Consider the following 17,126-nt stretch of genomic DNA (forward strand, 5'->3'; position numbering starts at 1 on the left):
GACATTTAGCCTTGATCTCACTTATGTGACCCTTTGGCACACTACTTTTCTGATGCCATTTGTCCAAATGAAGGATTGTTTGTCATCATGTGTACTTAACTGTACTATGGTCATTTTGATTTGACATTTATCCTGGGAGTTTGATCATATGACGCCTTGTAAAACCTTTTTCCTCAAGGTCATGTGTGAAGCTTTCAAAATTCATGATATTGTTCATCATCATGCGAAGTTGATCTCTGAAATCCCGACAGTATGGTTGGACCTCAATTACACTGCTTACTTGCTTTTGTTATCACATAAGCAACAGGACGGTGCCACATGTGGAGCAGGATCTGCTTACCCTTGCAGAGCACCTGAGATCACCCCTAGTTTTTGGTTGGGTTCATATTGTTTATTCTTAAGTTTTCTATGTTGTGTCATGTGTATTATTGTTTGTCTGTTTGTCTTCTTCATTTTTAGCCATGGTGTTATCAGTTTGTTTTGGATTTGTGAGTTTGACTGTCCCTTTGGTATCTTTCGTCCCTCTTTAATAGATGACTAATTTTATACCTTTTGTATTCCTCATCCTTTCTTATATTGTCTGATAATGTTTCAGGTCAGTTCTCATCAATGTAATTTTGTATGATAATGAAAATCTGTTATGACAAAATTTCACAAGTGTCTAAATTCTGAAAATGACCAAATCTAATTTATAAGCAAAGACGGAGGGGAAAAAAAGTTTGAAGACTATGACCATAATGTTATATGTGTCCTTATTTTTGCAGATTACTCTCGAGGCATACAATGTTTTTTAAGTGGCAGGGAACATTTTTTTAAGTTGTAGAAATCTTCTTGATTAAGATGATTTCTCCAGAATGAACATAGCAAAGTTAGAGCCACTGCAGGACTCGAAAGGCTTTAGTGAGGGGTATACAAATTCTATCAAACCAACTATGCATAATCGTTAAAAAGTTCTTGCACAATGTTTCTAAAATTCAAAACTCTGTTGAAATGGGTACAAAATCTCTGTTCATGATAGGGAGTATAGCTCCTCATACATGTATAAAAAAAAAATGATCTCCTTCAATTTAAATTTGTCCTTATCCACAAACTATTGACAATCCAAGTTGTTTTATGTTATTTTCCATTTAATTGATAATTGTGACAGGTGAAAAATGACATGAAAAACATGATGTTTTTATTTTTGTTTTCTGAACAAGATTTGTATTCAAATGTTTACATTTTTTCAATGAGAATCAAGCAGTAAAATTACTGATCTCTTAAATAATGATATTTTATGCAGTATTTTTATGGCATTTTTATTTCTTGTTTTATGGTTAATTCTAGCTGATTTCCGCCACATGTAAATTTTACGTTTTGTGCATATTTGATTATCATAAGTTTAGACATGCACTACTGAATTAAAGCTGATCTAAAGGCAGAAATCTCATCTGTTGTTGTCCCCTCTCTGTGTTTTTTTCCAATGAGAATTTGATGTTTATTTTTGTGTACTTGGTAGTCTTTGTTTATTCATTAACAAGTTGTATATTGATTGATAAGGAGTTAATCATATAGTGTAGCTTGTTCAACATGGTTGACTGTATGTTGACCTTTAGAGGTATATTTGTTTCACCTTTGCTCTCTGATTGCCCTCATTGACATTTTCACCACACCTTTTATTTACATCTACAATTATGACACACACTTTTCAGAAAAAAACCACTTGTACATGTATGAACCAGGTGTCTTTCAACTAGTCAATTATATTTCAATTTTGTGTAGAGCTGATTAAAAACCAGTTAAGGATTGAAACTAAAAGGCTCAATCCTAATTAGATAGTATATAGGACAAGCAGTTTCACTAGAGATATTGATTCTACTGTATATATAACAAGAAGTTTCACTAGAGATATTGATTCTACTGTATATATAACAAGCAGTTTCACTAGAGATATTGATTCTACAACTACTATTCCTTATAAAAATGGCTCTTTTTGACATCTAAAATTAAACTGACCCATTGCAATAAAACTGGCATATCTACAAGCATGACAAATAAACAAATGAAGATAATAACTTTAATACATATTTTATTAAGACAAAAGATAGAATTTCTGGGGGGGAAATCACAGATAAATTCAAAAGTTCAAGGAATGTTATTAACATATTATGTAATAGCACCTATTTCTCATAACTATGAAAATTCAACAATTTTAAACACAAATAACTAACAATGATATAAATAATCTCACATAAATACTTTATATTTCTTTTCAGTAATACTCCCTTTTGGTTTCCTCACATTTCAGATCTGGAGATTGACAAATTTTAAGAAAGATAGAAAAAGAAATTTTTGGATGTCACTTGTATGGGAGACAACTCAATATTTTGCAGTGAAATTTGATATTAAAGTTGATCGTTAAATTATACACTTCATCTCAAAATATTGAGCATCTTTTGCATGACTTATCTTTCAACGTTTTATTTCAAATGACATTTGATAAAAGAATAGTTTAAAATTTAATTTACAATAGTCAAAAATATGTGAATATAGGATAAAGACTTTTATTTTTAAAAATAGTTGCTGATCTTTAGAATTATTGAACTTAATTTTTTTCTGAAATTATACAAGAGAAATCCATTAAACAACCAATTTGGTACACACTCATAGTTATATCCATATTACATAACTTGTACAAGGATGCAAATAAAACAAAGATTACAACCCTTATCCCAAATAATGAAATAAAAATGGATTTTTTTTAATCAAACTGTCAATCTAGAATGTATTAACTGAGATCATATTTTAACATACATGTGAGGATAATGAATTCATACATACAGTCTAAACTACATAATAATCAGAGCAACAATTACATGATGAAAATGTTGTTACATTTATTGCACATGCTATACCCAATTCATGTATTATTATGCCAATATGAAGTCATGGAGTTATAAAGTGAAACATGTCATGGAGTTATTGTGTAAAACATAGAGCATAACATTACTGCAACACAGGAAAAGGGATGAAAAATGAATAAAAATGTATATGATATGAAGCATGTTTAAATTATGTTGTCATTGCAGCCATGCTCACTAAATGGGGCTCTTATATTTTTTTGAGATGTAGTCTTAGATTATATATACCATTTATAGATTTAGACCAAATACATGTACAACAATTTCAAATTTGTATCATTTATTGAGTTTTACAGTTGCTCTAGTAGCACATGATATGATCTTCTTTTGCATGGAAAATTTAGATAGTCCCATGTGAAGGACAGGCATATACACGGGGTAAACAAAACTAAACATGATTGTGTGATAAAACCAGAAGAGATCTTCAATTGTAAAACTTGGAATGTACTTTAATATATTTTTTCAGCAGTTCATGCATTCAGAAAAACTCATTAAATGTATTTCTTTACAATGCCCCAAGATGGAAAGAAATTTGTATATTCAATTAACTAAACTTTGAACTATGAAATATAGTTCATATGTAATTCATAAGGACATTTTTCTATATTTTTCAGTTAAATTAACATTGGGGAGTTCATGCGATTAGAACATTAATTAAACATACATTTATTATAGATATTCAGTCAAAAAAACAAAACTCCCTATTCACAAAAGTCTTAGTAAAATAAAACATTCAAATCAGCCTTCTAAACATCAACATACATAATTCAATGTACATGTATTACATAATAAACTAAACTACAGTATACATATATGTGATAAAAAAAGTCATATGTAAACCACAACCATAAGCAAGTATGAAAAAATAACAAAAAAAGTAAAACTTTGTATTATGCAACAAAAAATAACAAAATAAACAAATATAAATAACAATTTGGATTTCAAAAATAGTAGATGGAAAAAAACAATTTGGATTTCAAAAATAGTAGATGGAAAAAAACATTTTGGATTTCAAAAATTCTTATATGGAATGTTGCTAAATATATAGGATTTCATTTTTCTGCATCACCGTCTGCATATATATATATATATATATATATATAAATGAGCTGAAGAAACTCACCAAAGATAATCCTGGCATCCTAATATTTTAATTTGTAGTACAAAACAATGTATCAATGGTCAATTCTTGAAAGTTTAAGTCTGTTTTTAAATTCTATTATTTTAATTCAATACTTATAGAAATAAACAGTGATAACAAATTATTATGTTCCTGTTATTGTATCCTGTCCTACATATTTTGATGAAATCCATTTTTTATTTATTTCTTATAAGTGGAACCAGAGACACATACAACATGTATTATCAGTCTCTGCTGGTACTTAGATTACATGAGAATTTTTTTCTTAAATTATGAATACAAAATTCAGAATTCAGATGACAAAACACTTGAAGCACTAACCAATTGTTAGTTGCTAATGTCACCACAGGTTTTGGTAATCAAATTCTGAGTATGAAATAAAAACAAATGTGAATTCTCCATAACCAAGTGAAAATTTATAACAACAAATATAACATAATATGAATTAACAACCATACATTCATTTACTCCATAAAAATTTACTTTTACATTGCCTCTCAAATTCCTGTAAAGTTGAGGTTTTATACAAACCAAGTTTAACACAGTTTTTCTTCCTATTTTCATTAAAATGTTTTACAGGAAATGGATTAAAAGGCTTTTCCATTTTTGTTGGCTTGCTTTTACTTTTGGCATAATCACTCAGGGCTTGGTCAGTAGAAAATGACCTTGTCCTTGATGTTAGATTGTCGTCTGCTTCAAATGTACTACTAGGATCTGCTGAGATTGATCGTCCTACAGAGGCCTTTTTAGAATCATGTTGGGCACTATTCAATGGTGAGTTTTCTTCACAATTGTCTGACTTTGATTTACTGTGAGCTATAGATTCACGTGACACAACAGAACCATTATGGTTACAACTACTTTCCTCTTGTATCTCTGCTTTTAAGGGAGATAACTGTTTGGGATTTATTTTCGGGGAAGTATCAATTTCAAGAGAGTTGGTTGTTGAGAATAATCCAGAATCATTTGACAAATCTAAACTACCATGAACATTTTCAGAGCCTTCAATTACTAAAGAGTGTCTATGAGAATCATTGTTACATGTATTGCACTCCTCTGTGATATTGCTAACATTTTCATTCAATTCTGTGTCGCTATTGGCAGAATCATTCTGGTATGTTTCTGAATTTTGATTTTCAACAACATGTGAATTCTGACTAGACTTATTTGTGCCATTTTCTACACTCTGAGAAATCAAAGAATCAACTGGAGTGATTGAGCTAGAATTATTCAAATTTCCACTAATATACATATGATTATCAAGTTCATTCTCGTCGATTCTCTCTTTTGATTCTGTTGTCATATCACAGCTCTCAGCTACTGCAGAATCACATCTGCCTACTTTATCCTCCTTTTCATTATGATTATCATCAATGTTTTTAATATCATCATTCTCTTGAGCAATATTCATATTTCTATCAGTTTTGACAATGTTTTCACATTCAACATTTTTTTCAGTCTTTGCACTTTGTCCTTTGACCCCTAACTCTAATTTGGAGTTTTTCTGAATACTATTTCTTCTGGATGGAGCATCATTAATTAACTGTGGATATACTGAAGCAATACGAGGACTAGCTGTGACACATCTATTCCTGGTCGTGGCATTATTCCTGCCAACAAACAGATGATTAAGAGCCGTTGGGGTTTCTATTTTTGGCGTAATTATCTTTGGCTTTTTCTGGTGCTGGACATGCTGCTGACTTGCTGATGCAGCTGTAAAAGAAAACATCAATTTCAATTAAAATTTTAGTATTTGGTGAACTTAACCTGCAGTGTTTTGTTATTAATTCACTGTGCAATGATATATTCGAACATTTAACTGTCATTTTGAAAGAATCTATTATTTCACATCATTAGTAGAGTGAAAAAAATGGACAATTTGTGAATATTTTATTACTCTGTTTTAGGAATCAAACCAAAGATCCATGTTTAAAAACTCATTTTCAAAATTCTGTTAAATTTGCTAATTGGGAGCAAAAAATGAAAAGGATATTTGAAAACCAATATATTTGTTTACCCTCATTATGAGACAGATCAAGCAACTGCACTACATGCCACTTCAAAATTTTATGTTTATTGTATTAGACAACATCAAAGTACATTATAAGAAAATTTAAAATGTAATTACATCATGTAAACTTCATTATGAAATGAAGAAATAGGATTCTAGGTCAGTTTGTGTGGGATGTATATTAACATAGAAAAGCAATAATTCTACATGTTAGGAAAACACATTGAGTGAGATGACACAATTCAGATATTTCTTATAAGAATGAATATAAATAAAGAGAAAATGTAGGATATGTTATAAACAAGAGCAGCTCAAAGGCTCAGAACTTAAAAATACACCTAAAATACAGTATATGACCCTCAAAAAGGGATAAATGTCTATATAACAGATGGCGCAATGTTTAAATAAATGGGTTTGAAACTCCTTTAACATTCTCTAGCTTATGAAAGTAATGTATAATGCTCTGAAGAGTCAAATATCTGCAAAGTAAATGGTCTTAATTTATGCCATGTTTTGCATACTACTTTTCAGCACATTAATTTCATGAATAAAATATTTGCAAAGGGAGACTTTTAACTTCAGCTCTTTCTGTCAGAAAATGTTACTCTGTACTGAGTGTATGAAATTTGTGCTCAAAACCAAGAATCCAGAATTTTTTTCACCTAATTTCGGTCATTTGAGTCAAAACACCAAATCCATTATTTTAATTGGTTGACTTCAGAGTATCAGTTTTAAAGTTTTATGACGATAACCAATGAAATGCCCGTTTCATACTGAATGTATTATGTTCTCCGGCACTGTTGGTTTAATTGCCAAATATAGAATTTCCAATTTAATAGTCCTGTAATTCTGTGCATCTGTTTGACTGTTTTATTAATGTATTGACCTAAAGTTTATGACACAAATCTTGATTCATCATTAAAAAAAATTAAAAGATAAAATCAAATTTGTCAATTTTATACCTTAAACATTTGCAGAAATGAACAAAGAACAGGATAACTGTATTTTGAAAATCAATAATAATCAACAATCTGCTGAATAATTTTATTCTTAAAAAGAACCTTTTGAATGAAAACGGATGTGCAATGTGCATATGACATTTGTTTAAGACGTGGGATTTAAATACACTTCATGTATAATGACTTTCATGCTTTGATGCTTTTATTTTTTACAAAAAAGAATATTATTTAAAGAAAGATTTAAAATTGTAGGCTGTAACCGGGGAATTTTACAATTCATAATAAAAGAAATTGAACCACATAGTGATTTTTGTTATTTACAGTTTAGTTGCACATATATTATTTCAATTATAAAATCAAATACTGCAGCATATGTTTCAAAGTAGCATTATTATTGAACAGAGACTTGAGGTAAAAGGTTAGAGAGTATACAGACAGATAATTTGGAAATGGGAGACAACTCCTATTCTATTTAAATTCAACGTTTCCTGGTATAAGAAAGCTTGTGAATCACTCATTTTCATATTTTTGTTATTTACAGTTTATTTGCATATATATTGTTTCAATAGTAAAATCAAATACTGCAACATATGTTTCAAAGTAGGTAGTATACTTGACTAGAGACTGGAGGTGAAGGGGTAGAGAGTATGCAGACAGATAAATACAATGTTAAATTTGGTAATGGGAGACAACTCTTATTCCATTACCGATCTTTCAACTTTTCCTTCTGTTTGAAACCTTTTGAATCACTCATTTTAATATTTTCTATTTCTGAGATTAACTTTATTATATATGTTTAAATGACCACAAAAGATCAAATAAAAATAGCAAATACTCTTGAAATAATCCTATTAAACAACAGTGGTCACCCCATTCAAACGAAAGTCACATGAGATCACATGGAAAATGTATATCAATAATACCATGATTTCATGAACACACCATCTGTGTTCACAACACTTGGTAACATCTTGTGACTATTGGGTTTCTCTACTCCCACATCATGATTGGCACTTATCTTTGACAATAGAAAATTTCGTATGAAATTGATTTTCTTGTTCTTTTTTTTTATAGTGTTCATTTTTAAATACGTATTTGTTTTTGTTTTGAATTACGTCAACTCTCCCCCTCATAACTTGTTTTTGTACTATAAAGACACAACTCCCCCTCATAACTTGTTTTCGTACTGAAGTTTTATTGTGAGAATATGAATCTACTAAAATTCATATCATAAGGTGAAATTGCATTGAACAAAACTACATATCAATTTTATGGCTCTGATACAATAACACTATAAACTAGCAGCTGCAACAACCCACATGAAGCTTTTTTGTAAGAACTGACTTCTAACAAGGAATCAAGCAGCTGACATTTTCCACAAGTACATGTGTACGCAATTTAAATAAAATTAGTTCTCTGCACTTGCTTCTTGTTGTTTATATATTGCTTGTGGGGCCCATGCGAGACATATAAACAACGAAGAGCAAATGTGGGAGAACTAATTTTAATTCGATCGATTGATCACAGTATAAGGAAAATCAAATGACCAATTTATAAGATTGTATTTTTAATGTTTTAATTTTTGTTGTGTTTTGTAAAACGTAGCCAACTTAAACTCTGATAAAATTATCAACACTGCACAAATCATTTATATATGATATCAAAAAGGTTCAAGTTATATACTGCCTATAGTCTGTTTCAAAATTGTAATTTAAATAGTAAGTTACTGTCTCTTGCACAATGTGTCTAAACAGGAGGATTTATAAGTATTTTTTTACTGGAAAAGACTATAGGACTGCACAGAATACACCAATGATAGCTCAAACCAGAGTAGGATACAGAACTTTTTACATGGGGGGGGGGGCACTTCAGTCATGCTTCCCACTAAAAAGAGGGGGAGGTCCAAGCCCTGAGGCCCCCCTGGATCCAACTATACAAACAACTATCTAATCTATTTATATCAGATTGGAATTATGCATTAGTTAAAAGTTCATCTCAAATATGACTATGTCAATAGTTCTGATAATGATCAATCATAGTAGATGGAGAAAAAAAATTTGAAGACCTAAATTGTACATCAACAAAAATTAACTAAAACTAGTGTATTTGAATAGCTGAAATGTCACTTCCTTCATCAGGAGACAATTAGGTCATCAGGCCAAATATGAGCACTAAAAGCAGGTCATCTCATATCATAACCAGTTGATTCAATGTCCCTGACACTTTACATTAAATTACAAAGGCTTCAAGTTCTCCAATAAGGATTTGATCAATGAAGGCTTTTGGAAATATGACTGTGCCATTATTGTACCTACAAGAGTGTAACCAACATGCAGACACAGTGAACTTATTATATCAATTTCCCAATTATGTTGAGTGTCTAAAATATTCAAAGAAAGCTTTTTAAATGGTTGGTTATAATAGAAATTAACCCAACTATTGCAAGTACCAGATTCTTATATAGAAGTTAATAACATTTAGTATGAGTATGAATGAGACAACTCTCCATCCAAGTCACAATTTGTAAAAGTAAACCCTTAAAGTAGTCAAAGTACGGTTTTCAACACAGAATCTTGGCTAACACCAAACAGCAAGCTATAAAGTGCCCCAAAAATGATATGTTTACCTGCAATAATAATATGAGCTTGATTCTGTCTCTGCTTCAGTCTATTGTACTGTTTCTTTAGAGAGTTGATGTCTGTACACATCCGCTCCATGTAGATAGATGATGGTAACTGTTGAGTCTCACCACTGGCACCGTAGGCCCCTGGTCCTACTTTAGATATATCAGCATTATTTTCCTCCCCGTCACTTCCTGCAAAGATAAATTTAAAGACTCATAAATTTTTTATAATATATGTCTATCAAATACAACCTGAATTGCACACTGTAATTTTTAATAAGAAATATTTTTTTAATAATCAACAGATGTTGTCTGTTGCATAATTTAAACATTGATAATAAAACATGGAAGACAGCAAACTTCAAAGGACTGATTATAGACTAGATTATAATGTCAGTATTTACATACAAAATGTATATGTCTAGTAATGTACATGATTACTCTGCTTTTCTCCAACATACAAAATAACACATCAATTTATTTCTTAATGACTTATGTGTGTATGCTTTTTTAGTTTTAAATATCAATTGACTAAAAATTATGGTTTTTTTTAAATATTGCACCAGAGAGATTTCTAGCGGCAATATTTCAATCAACCCCCCTCCCCACAAAGAAACAATCAGCAAGTGTTTATAAAGAAAATTGTCTGCATAGCTGCTGTTGGACATCATTTCCAGCGAGTACCATCAAGCATGTCAGGACAGGGTCCAACTCTACAAAACTCGGGACTTGTTACATATATCACATGATAGAATTTCAGGTTCATACTGATCACAAGGATTTGATAATACTCAAGTTAAGTTTGTCTGATAACTTTTAAAATGAACAAAAGAAACGTCAGTCTCAAAACTATGAAAGTTATGTATCATTACAACTAATCAAAAGACCAAAAAAGGTTTAATGCTAACAACAGAAATAAAATTGGGGCATTTGAATAGCCTTGTTAGCTAGCTATGGACAATGGATTTGTATTTTAATCAGATATAAGTGTACTGTCATTACCATTTTTGAGTACCCCAGTACTTAAGTGTTTTTAAGTTGTAGCAAACAATAGATTTACATTTTATGTAAAAGTTCAAGTTGAAAGAACTTGAAACCAAATAATATACAAAAGAGAATCAGGATTTGTGTGATGTTAAATTTTTAAGAAAAACTAAATGGATAGTTTTAAAATCAGAAAAAGCAAATTTAAAAGTTACTTACTCATTGTGAATTTAGTCCAGAGAATGTGTTTATTTACTTTTTATAAATCACCTGTGAACATTTCCTGTTTAAATGTTGGGAAGTGACAAAAGACTTTGAACAAAGAAAAGTAAATAAAAGTGATTCAATAGCTATAATCCTTAAATAAACTATTTACTTTTCGCTTTTGCTTGGTCTGATAGTCAGGGATTAATTTACATTTGTTTGACTTTTGAAAGTTTAATCCTAAATCATATTTATTTTTGAAACATCACTTTGAACTAAAAAAACTAAACAAACTTTGCAAATGGTATCTACAATAAACAGTCAAAATGTACTATTTAAAATGGCAACTCGAATTTAAAGAAATCTCTTATAAACACAAATATCTGAGACTGATTGTCTCATATTTCAACAAATCATATATAGTCTGATATAACTATGTTAAATTCAGATACACTTTTTTTTTTCAGGAAATATTCTATTATAAAATCTGAGTTCAGTACAACCTATAAACACAGTTTGAATAAACAAAAGAAGATGTGGTATGATTGCAATGAGACAACTCTCCACAAGAGACCAAGTGACATAGAAATCAACAACTATAGTTACAGTACGGCCTTCCATAATGAGCAAAGCACCAGTTCAAGTTTTCTGAGAGGCAGATTTAGAGGGTTTTTCATAGGGCCCTAGACCTCCTTTCGTGAATAAAATTTGGTTGATTATATAGGAAATCTCTGAAGCATGACTGGAGCAGGTCCCCTCTTAGGCAGTCAGTGGGCCCCAACTTATGAACATTTCTGGATTCGCCACTGATTCTTTAAATATCTATATGGTGTTTGTAATGCATTCAGGATATATCTATGAACTGTTGTGTCATTTTTATTATTGCTTTGTAAAACATCATGGTGTTTCATGAATACTTAACTTGACATACTTAACAAACCTGGTCAACCAATTCAAACGTTTTGGTGTTGATTGTCTTTTTAAAAATAATATCAACATTGAGTCCGACCAATAGCCCTATATAATCCATGTTAAGTCAGACATACTGGTGTTCAAAGGTGCCTAAGTTGTAAGAAATTGTCTTGTCTTGTCTTTCAGATATACATTTGATAAGGAGATTCTTATCAACAGTGAGTCAGAAGTATCATTGTTCAGTACATGCAGTCAACCACCACATGGAATTACAGTTTTAAGTTTAGGTCAAATTAAAATTTTCTTGTATTGTCTTGTCTTGTCTTCAAGAGAATACCTTAAGGAGATTCTTATCAACAATGGGTCAAAATCATCTATGTTCAGTAAATGCAATCATGCAACCACCACCTGAAATTGCAGATTTAAGTTTAGGTCAAATTGACAAGTGGATTAAACCAGTAGCAGGGGACAGTGGTTCTGTAGCAAAATGAGAATTTTTAACATATTGAATGATGTCAGCTGCTTAATTAATACACTAATTGTATCCCAGTAATGTCCTATGGTGATACGGAATTGCTAACTTAATAATTTAAACTTCAATTTCATAATTTGAAACTTGCCTCATAAAAACAAATTTATGAGCCCATTTATCAAATAATTCTTAAAATGAATAAATGCATGGTTTCAATGATAATCGATTCTAAATTGCACATCTGTGTATAGATGAATTTTAGCTGTCAAGATAATTATGTCAATGACCTTGTGAATACAAACTGTGTTGAAGCAATATATCAGACAACAAGAATATGAACAAACACTAAAATGTGCTGAAGGAGGCATCCAGGTGTGGGAGTTTCTTGCAGCATTGAACACCCATTGGTGGCCTTCGGCTGTTGTCTGTTATATGGTCGGGTTGTTGTCTCTTTGACACAATCCCCATTTCCATTCTCAATTTTATGGTGTTACCAGCTAAATCAATTATATCAGAATAATCATTTCATCATTTCTGTCTTTTGATTTGATTTTTTGGGGTTTTAACACCCCCCCCTTTTAAGCACCACTTTAATCTGGGCTATTTTTGGGCGGCCAGGTTTTATTGGCGGAAGAAGCTGGTCCTTTGTGGCCAGAGAAAACCAAGACCTTCGATAGGAGTTGAGTGCACCCACACTAGTGGTGTTTGAACTCACAACCTTATTGTTGACAGGCTAGTTATAATTGTAGTAACTACTAAGACCCTTCAGTCACAGAGGCACCCTTTTAGTCTTAAATTAATCATCACCAGAGACCGAATTATACAGAAGTAACCATAATTATTTCAATTTTTTTCTTGAATTTGTAGCAAATTTCATCATGCAACCTCTAAAATTATAAGTGTTTTAAGCTTCTAAATTAATGAATTTTCCCAATAAACAATTGAGTTAAGACAATAGCACTTGCATGTATATATGGAATAAAAAAAAATGTATAATTCTGAAATAAATTTTAATCAGTATGGTTTAATACTGAAAGTAAACAAAGTATTGATTTTTTTCCCTTAATTATTCAAAGATTGGCTTGTCCATTGTTCTTGTCTCCCCAGTTACTCCACTGAGACCATCATGCATGACAGTAAAATTGTCAACATTTTAAATTTATACATTTATCAGTCTGAATACTAATCGAGTTTAATATGTCACATCTCAGAATTTGTTTCCTTAAAATTTTATATTCAACATTAGCTTTACTATAATAGTTTTGCATATAAACATGCTTAAGGGTAACCAGATGCTCCACAGGTCATAGCTTTATACGACTGCAGAGGTCGAAACCCTGACCAATTGGGGCAAGTATGGACACAACACTCAAGACTGATACAGCTCTGAATTTAGATTGTGATCAAATTTTTGACATAATATGGGTTTCTGACACAAAACAAATGTCAACATCTTATAAATCTATTGCGCAATATTGTGCAATTAAAGATTTCTTCTTCAAACTTTTCAAAGATTTGTAATTTGAAAACTACTACCACCTCTCTTTTTTGCAATTAGTCAAAATCCAGACATTTTATTATACATAATTTACAAGTAGTGTAAGGGAGGTAAATCAGAACATACCTAACATTGTATGCATGTTAAATGTTTCTGAATTACCTCTCTTCACTGCTTTTAATTTGTCTTAACCTAGTTTTCCCCTTTTTCTGCCCCTAATTCCAAAACATTTTGAGCCATAGCCCCCCAAAGTCAATACTGAACATTCCTTCATGGTATGGAAACTTGTGGTACAGTTTCAGACAGATTCATACACTTAAACACAAGTTATTGTTTGAAAACTACAAAAATGCTTATTTTGGGACCCCTTTTTGACCTCTTATTCCTAAACTATTGGGACATAACCCCCATAATCAATCCCAATTTTCCTTTAGTGGTATCTAACCTTCTGCTTAAAATTTATAGAGATTCATTTACTAAAACTACAGTTATTGTCCGGAATCTGAATGCGTCTTCAAATGATGATGACGACATGATAGCATATTATGACGCAAAATTCAAATGCTGTCTTATAAAAACAGGTAACAATTATTCAAATTTGTAGCATCAAAATGAAGATAGATTTAGAAAAGGGCTGGTACTCTTGATAGCATATTGATATTTAAAGTATGAGTAAAATAAATATAAAAACTGAAAAGTTTCTCAGGTTCTTTTGCTTTCAAGGACTGGAGACTATGTCTATGCATTATTTTAACTGAATGTATTTAAATGTTTTGTCTCTAATCAAATCTAAAATGACTGTGCAGTATTTATGCATCCCTGAGACATAAAATTGGGAATGGAATTGAGAATAGCTAAAATAGCCTTTAAAAGAATAACAAATGGTCTTGATGCTGAACAAATCTCCAGGTAGACTCCCTGCAGCTGCTTCCCTGAACAGCATCCCAATGATAATGTTAAAAGTTTTCTTTGGCATGCAAGGTGACCCCCCGCCAGATTATTGTTATTCTCCACATTGCTAACTGACTGAGAGACTCATATTCAATTGTGAGAAAAATATGAGAATGACAGAATAAATAAGGCTTCAACAATTACAGCTCAACTTTTCAAGGTTTTTCATCTGAAATAGACTGACTAACCCCTCTAATCCATAAAAATTACACTCATTGAAAAAATTAATACCTTCTGAGCAAAAGCTAATTCTACAGATCAAGGTTAGGGCACAACATTTAATTCTAAATGATTTTTATGACTATGTAAATCATAGGATTTGTCATAACATCGTTGATGAAATTGTTGAAACTAGCGATTTGTTAAAGTGATGAAAATCAGAGAAATGCTACATTTGTCAATAACAATAATAATTCAATGTTGGTATATAATCAAACATGACAAAAAATTAATTTATTTGCATATTTTGCAAGTAAGACATGTTTTATGAAAAGATTGTATATGTCTATTACAGCAAGCTGTTGACATGAAAAAGACTGACTTTTTGTAATGAAACTTTACACTGTATTCTGCATCACGAATCAAAGAAAACTTTCTGGATTAGAAAATTAGAAAAAGTTTTTTTTTTTTGCTCTTTTATAAAGCATTTTGGATTTAGGAAAAAGGAGCAAGAAAAAACATATATTCATCCTTCTTACGTAAAAGCATTAGTATTTCAATAAGCAACACTAACTTTGGAGGACAAGCTTTAGGGTCTGTGAAAAGGGGCTGTGTAATTGTCAAAATTAATTGAAATAGCATAGACAGCAGGGGTGCTACTCTTAGTAAACCACACCCTTAACATCATGAAAAATAACTATTTTCCCATTCAAATCTTTCAGATATAATCATTTAAAAGAAACATAAAAAGACAATAAAAATACATTTGCACCAAGGAGTGATGGTAACTTAAATAAGTTAAATCTGTAAATGCATGAAGACTAAAGAAATAATTTCAATGTTTTGCTTTGACATAGTCTAGGTTATAACTAAGCTTTTTTCAATTATTTCTTTTTAATTTTATGCAGACTTTTAAAAGATATTGTAGTTTCAAACTAGTGTGAAACACAGAGTTCAGTTCTAAAGATTGAAATAAACAATTAATTTCCGCATAGGCGACAATGATAGCCTTCTATGAGATACAGACTTTAAAAAGTTTGTTTTTTTCAACGAAACCTTGCTAGAATTACAGAAAAAAGATTAGGATAGTATTTTTTAGTCCAAAAAATATATGTTGGCGTTGCTTTTCTAAACGTATTTTGAACTTATCTCCCATGCCAATCAATTTTGCACTTAAAAATATGTGTCTCGTCCTGGCGTTGAAAAGACATCGCATTTCCGTTAGGGTTAAGAAAAATAATTTGTTTGGCCTATGATAAATGCAGAATGCACGAAGTCTCTAATACTAAAAAAATAAAGAGTGCACATATGAACCAATCAGGATTAGACATACTCTTAATTCTGAATACCCTGTTATGATCATAAAATGGCTGTGCCCATAAAATGTAATGGTGTATTGTAACCTATAGAAAATATGAAAAATTCAATAGATATATAACAGACATTAATACTGGCTATCTTAGTAATGAAGATGCAACAGCTACCACAGATCAAAATCTGATGTAGTCACTTTTGCCAAAAATTCCATTGTTTAGCAATGACGAGCAGTCACAGAACAAAGTCTGCTGTTCACCATAGCAAAATAATTGTTTTGAATGGCAATCTGGAACACAAATTTATATCTGCGTTAATAATATCTGGTAATAAAAGATTTGATACATCTTTAAATTTAAAAGATCCCTTCATTACATTATTCTTTTCAAATTTGATGACCTTAAATGTATTAAAAATTTCAATGAAAGAGTTCACAAATGAGGGGTGAACATAAGAACACTAACTGAATGCATGTATTCTGTTTTTGGCCTTTGCCACTTTTGCTACATTTAAATTATAGATAGAAATATAAAGTCTTCCTTAAGTGTAGAAGACCTATATAATACTATCTTCTCAAAACAAATTTATTATTTAGTAAAAAATATCAGACACAAAATATTCATGACAACAAAAACAATAACAAAACAGGTATTTCAGATTTGGGTAACAAACATTGTATTATAAGACTCTATTCAGATTCAAATCTTTTCATAACATTTCCTTCTTTTTTAAGAGATAAAAGCTTTATACATTTGTAAAGAGAAATTTTAAATACAGATACAATAATGTTAAATTTCTGACAAATAAAATGTTTTAAATTCTTAATTTATAATACAAAGTTACTTACTTTTTAAAAGTATCAGATTTTTTTTTAAAATTTCAATGACTACTGCCTTCCAAATGCTGCAGGCAACAATCAATATTCACATATTATTTCATTTTAACTCCATGTAAATAGTTAACATGTGGTTGGTAAAAATAAAGCATAAAATTTTAAA

General features: G+C 30.7%; 1 protein-coding gene across 3 annotated transcripts in view; it reads right to left on the reverse strand.

Moving 5' to 3' along the window:
- Window positions 1-2,051: 2,051 nt before the first annotated feature.
- The window catches only part of LOC134720439 (TBC1 domain family member 30-like), a 69,688-nt gene continuing 54,613 nt past the window's right edge, over window positions 2,052-17,126 (reverse strand). For all 3 annotated transcript variants that reach the window (XM_063582836.1, XM_063582837.1, XM_063582838.1), the window contains 2 exons: window positions 9,638-9,826; window positions 2,052-5,754 (listed from right to left, as the gene is read on the reverse strand). In XM_063582836.1, coding sequence (XP_063438906.1) covers window positions 4,502-5,754; window positions 9,638-9,826 — 1,442 coding nt within the window. In that variant the 3' untranslated portion in view covers window positions 2,052-4,501. The remainder of the gene's footprint in view (window positions 5,755-9,637; window positions 9,827-17,126) is intronic.

Source organism: Mytilus trossulus, chromosome 1, assembly GCF_036588685.1.
Source record: "Mytilus trossulus isolate FHL-02 chromosome 1, PNRI_Mtr1.1.1.hap1, whole genome shotgun sequence".
NCBI classification, from domain to species: domain Eukaryota; kingdom Metazoa; phylum Mollusca; class Bivalvia; order Mytilida; family Mytilidae; genus Mytilus; species Mytilus trossulus.